We start from the raw sequence: 4659 nt of genomic DNA on the forward strand, positions 1-4659 counted from the left end.
TACATATGGATTTCAAAACTATTCAAAACATTTTTGTGCTTCATGATTAATATGCTCCAAGCACAATGCTCAAGGTAGACTACATCCAAAACCAGGTAAATTCCCAGAAGCAACTTACCCATTCCAATGCATTTGTATGGATTTTATCGAATTGAATAGAACTGAAGGAAAGAAACAATGGAACTATTAAAGCAAAACTAAGAAAGGCTATGGAAGAAACAGGGAAAAGTTGGGTAACATGTCTACCAGCTGTAGCATTAAGCTTACACATCCAACCCAAAAGTACAGGATTGTCACCATTTGAAATATAATATGGAAGGCCATTCAGGACACCACTAATAAATATGAAGGGAGATGATACAGGATTAACTGAAACAATTGTTGACTACATGTCAAAAATGATAAAGAGCAAGAGTGTTATGTCTACAGTATCTCCTCCAGCAGATCCAGCACTAACAGGAGGGCCAATAAACCCAGGAGATTGGTCTACTGTCTACACCCACAGCAGTCCGGATAGCTGAAAGACAGACGTGGATCCATCTCACACACTGCAAAAGGGCACAAATACCACTGTCAGATAAGTAGAAGCATTCACCATGCCGAAATTAAAAATATGTGTAATAACTGTTTTATGTGTGACCACAATTGCATTCCTTATCTCAAGTATATTGACACAAGGCCAGACACATGATAAAACAAGGAAAAGAGCTATAGGCACACAATCCCGGTGGGACACTAGAAGAGGTGCAGTGATAATACAATGTACTGAAGGGACAAATTGCATTGCTCAGATTGACGCATGTCAGATTTTTCCCTGTTCAGGACAACACTCTAATTGGCTGGGGTCAGAAAAATATATTTGCGTCACCACAGCTGCATGCTGGACTTATATAACTCAGACTGTGTTACAAACTGCACGACCTTGAAACTTTTGTTCCCACCAGTGTCACCGCAGATTAAACCGCCTTGGTTTACCCCGTACACCGGAAATTATACCTACTTGACAAGAAGTAAAGGTACTGTGTCAGTAGGGATGTTGACAACCTGCAAAACCACCATTGATGTAATCAAGGGCGAGAGCAATGTCACTGATAGCGTAGTGAATAATCACACCATGGCCAGAGCTGACATATGGTGGTTCTGTGGAGGTAAGACACTCAGAGCAAAATTACCAACTGATTGGAAGGGAACCTGCGCCATGGTAGTTACTAATGCAAACATACATCTTACCATAGGGTTGGGCGGTATGAGCAAAATCTTATATCACGGTATGAGTAATTTCATATCACGGTAACGGTATTTATCACGGTATGGTTTTTTTCCCCTGTAAATTCAATTAATGGCTTAAAATAACCATACTGTCGCATTTGATCATTTTCCTCTTTTATTTTTGAACTTGGATTTCTATAAAAACAGGAAAAATGCCAGACCAGTCTGCCAGAATATCAATGAAAAAAAAGACCTGAGTTTTTAAACTTAACATACATGTATACAACGCCAGCCTGGCTTCAGTCAGTGCAATATATTTAAAAAAGAAATCACACACATCACACAAATCAGTATATGAAAAGAAAAAAAACCCTGAGTTTTTAAACTCAGCCTCGCTTCAATCTGTGCAATATGAACTCACAGCAGCATAACATTGTTTGAAAGAAAATATAATATAATAAATAATAAACCACAGAGAATGTGCAAATGTCTGGTAAACATTGAACTCCAGCTTTAACTTAAGCTATAGTGTGTGTGCAAATGTAAACACAGAGCTCCAGCTTAATAAGAAATAAAAATAACAAATGAGAAAAAGTATTTAAGTTTTACACAAGGTAACAGGTGCATAACAACAGTTAGTGCAATATAAAATCACAGCATCTCCTAAATGTTCTGAAGGACACTGTCACTAGTGTGCAAATGTCTTGCAATTGCGTATATCCAGCAATTACAGATTGTGCGCAAGAAACACCAGTTGATCAACTCTCTCTGGTTTCAGTGCTGATCTGTGGCAAGTGATAATGTTACCACTTGTGCTAAAAGCACGCTCTGATGGGGCACTTGTGGCTTGAATGCACAAGTATTTCTTTGCCAGGCTTGCCACTCGTGGAAAATTGGCCTCGTGCTGCCTCCACCATTCCAGGGGGTTGGTCTCCCCATCAGCCTCCACTGTTTGAAGGTACCTGTTAAGCTCCAGTTCAATGGACTGTCTGCCTGACTGAGGGACAGTTTGGTCTTGGCGTGATGCAATCTTGAAGAAGCTGCCCAAACTCCTCTTCTTCTTAGCAGGAATCTCTGGCACCTTTGTGGCAGCTTCAGCTGGTGGTATGGAGCCTTCCCCTGCAGATTTTTCCTGTTCAGCCACCAGGCTCTCTATCTCTGCAGCAGCTTTGGTCTTTATGTAGTCCACCTTCTCTGGCTTTATGTAGGTGATTTTGAAGCGAGGGTCCAGAAGCGAAGCCATATCAAGCAGATCCTGGGTGGATGGGTCAGCATATTTTTCATCCAGGTACTCCAGAATGCTTGCTTTGATTTTCTTGGTGAGATCGACGTCATCATCCTGTGGCTTAAGAACTTGCTCACTGAAAAGATGGAGCACAGGTTTTAAATATGAGACACTCACATACTGCTCGCCGGACAAGGCATCTGTGAACGCAACGAGAGGGCTCAACGCTTTGCTAACAGATTCCAGTACATCAATGTCCTGCCATGTCAGAACCAAATGCCTGGTCTTCCTGTCAGCTCGAAGGACTTGTGTCAGAGCTTTCTCCTGCTCTAGGATCCTTTCAATCATTTGTTGTCGAGAGCCCCATCTTGTTGGGGTCTCTGTTATGAGCTGGTGAGCAGGCAAGCCCAGCTCTGCCTGAGCAGTGGCCAGCTCACGCTTCCTTTTCCAGGAATTGCAGAAGGCACTCACAACTTTTTTGCACAGCCCAATGGCACGTTCCACTTGTGGCTCTTTCACACTTCTTTCTGTTTACAATAAACACAGAGGAGAAATGTATATGGCACAGTTTAGTATCGTATAACTAGTTGGGGTAAAACAACAAGCAGAGAGGTATTTGCCATTGAATAATATCTAATGAAAATCCAACATGATTACCAGTCACTCAGTACGTTTACATGCATACTCACCGATGGCCAAATGAAGACGGTGTCCAAAACACTGTAGCCTTGTCCAGTCGTTCAGCTGGAGTGCTTTGACGTTGTTGGCGGCGTTATCTGTGGTTACGCAGACTTGATGGGCCTCCGGTAATCCCCACGACTCCAGTGCCTCCCTTAGGTTTTGGGCTATCATTTCCCCTGTGTGGTCCTCCGGGAAGTAAGAGGTCTGAAGACACCTACTCTTCAGTTCCCAGTCTTTAATAAAATGGGTCGTTAGGCTCATGTAAGGCCGTGTGGTGCGGCTCGACCACATGTCTGTTGTTGTAGCAAAATTAAGAACACTTTGAAGCTCTTTTTCAATTTTGCAACGGCACTCTCCATATAGTCGTGGCAACTCCACCTCTGTAAAGTGCTTGCGGCTGGGCATTACATACCTCGGGTCGAGGGTGCCGAGTAATTCTCTGAACCCCGGCTTTTCAACGGTATAAATCGGGACCATGTCTTTGCATATGTGCATCGTGATGGCCTGCGTTATATCCCTCCATCGACGTGATTTTTTGTCATATGGGGTGCCTTTGGTGAAAGACTCTGCCAAGCTCTTTTGGATAAGAGGAGCTGCTGCAACTTTTGTTTTTGATGCAGCGGGTGCACCACGCATCTTTTGGCTTTCGTAATACTGCTTCGCGTGTTTTATCTTCAAGTGGTGGAAGAGGTTACTGGTGTTTCCACCTCCAGCAGCAACAGTCACGCGACACTCTTTGCAGAGTATCGTTTTTTGTTCTTTGTCAGAATCTTTAAATCCGAAAAAGTTCCACACAACAGACGTAGCGCCCTTTTTTGGAACGAGTTCCGCCTCCTCTTCGTCATGTTGGGTGGGTCGGGCTGCCTCCGTTTCCTCGTGACTCCCACTTCTACGTTCACGCTCCGACTCCGCCATGATTGTTATCACTCCTGTAAAGGTGTTTCTTCTTCGTCGTGCACGTGCAATCACGCCAAGCAGTCTGCTGCAGTGCCAGCTGACTCAGAGAGATGCCGCAGACATCTGCCCTTTCTCCGGTATAAACGGTATTGCAAAATCTCTACCGATACACACTTTTATACCGTCACACGGTATATACCGTCATACCGCCCAACCCTATCTTACCATATGAGACGACGACATTAGAAAAAGTGACGACACATAACTCACATATTATAAAGAGAAATGCACCAGCAGGATCGTTTGATAACAGAGTTTATATAGATGCAATTGGTGTTCCTCGGGGAGTTCCTGACGAGTTTAAAGCCAGAAATCAGGTCGCTGCAGGGTTTGAATCACTCCTGGCTTGGTGGGTAACCGTTAACAAAAATATAGATTGGATAAATTACATGTATTATAACCAACAGAGATTTCTGAATTTCACTAAGGATGCAATTGCGGGCATACATCAACAGTTAGATAAGACTAGTTTAATGGCATGACAGAATAGGATGGCGTTAGACATGTTGTTGGCCGAAAAAGGAGGAGTATTGTAGAATGTTTGGAGATATGTGTTGTATGTTTATCCATAACAATACAGCACCTGA

At 43.2% G+C, this 4659-nt stretch overlaps 1 protein-coding gene across 1 annotated transcript; it reads right to left on the reverse strand.

Annotated features, from left to right (window-relative positions):
• Positions 1-1024: 1024 nt before the first annotated feature.
• Positions 1025-4030, reverse strand: LOC141015924 (E3 SUMO-protein ligase ZBED1-like). Its single transcript, XM_073490147.1, has 3 exons — positions 3124-4030; positions 2017-2961; positions 1025-1140 (listed from the first exon to the last, which is right to left on the reverse strand). The coding sequence occupies exons 1-3, from the start codon at positions 4028-4030 to the stop codon at positions 1025-1027; spliced, it is 1968 nt and encodes a 655-aa protein (XP_073346248.1).
• Positions 4031-4659: the final 629 nt, after the last annotated feature.

This window comes from Pagrus major, chromosome 20, assembly GCF_040436345.1.
Source record: "Pagrus major chromosome 20, Pma_NU_1.0".
NCBI classification, from domain to species: Eukaryota; Metazoa; Chordata; class Actinopteri; order Spariformes; family Sparidae; genus Pagrus; species Pagrus major.

What these genes read in the sequence shown, in the direction of transcription:
- LOC141015924 (XM_073490147.1), bottom strand. Translation starts at nt 4,030, where the DNA reads ATGGCGGAGTCGGAGCGTGAACGTAGAAGTGGGAGTCACGAGGAAACG. An exon ending in CCGTCTTCATTTGGCCATCG is followed by an intron (nt 2,962 to 3,123) that starts GTGAGTATGCAT and finishes TATTGTAAACAG; the next exon opens with AAAGAAGTGTGAAAGAGCCA. An exon ending in GCGTGCTTTTAGCACAAGTG is followed by an intron (nt 1,141 to 2,016) that starts GTAACATTATCA and finishes TTACCTCCACAG; the next exon opens with AACCACCATATGTCAGCTCT.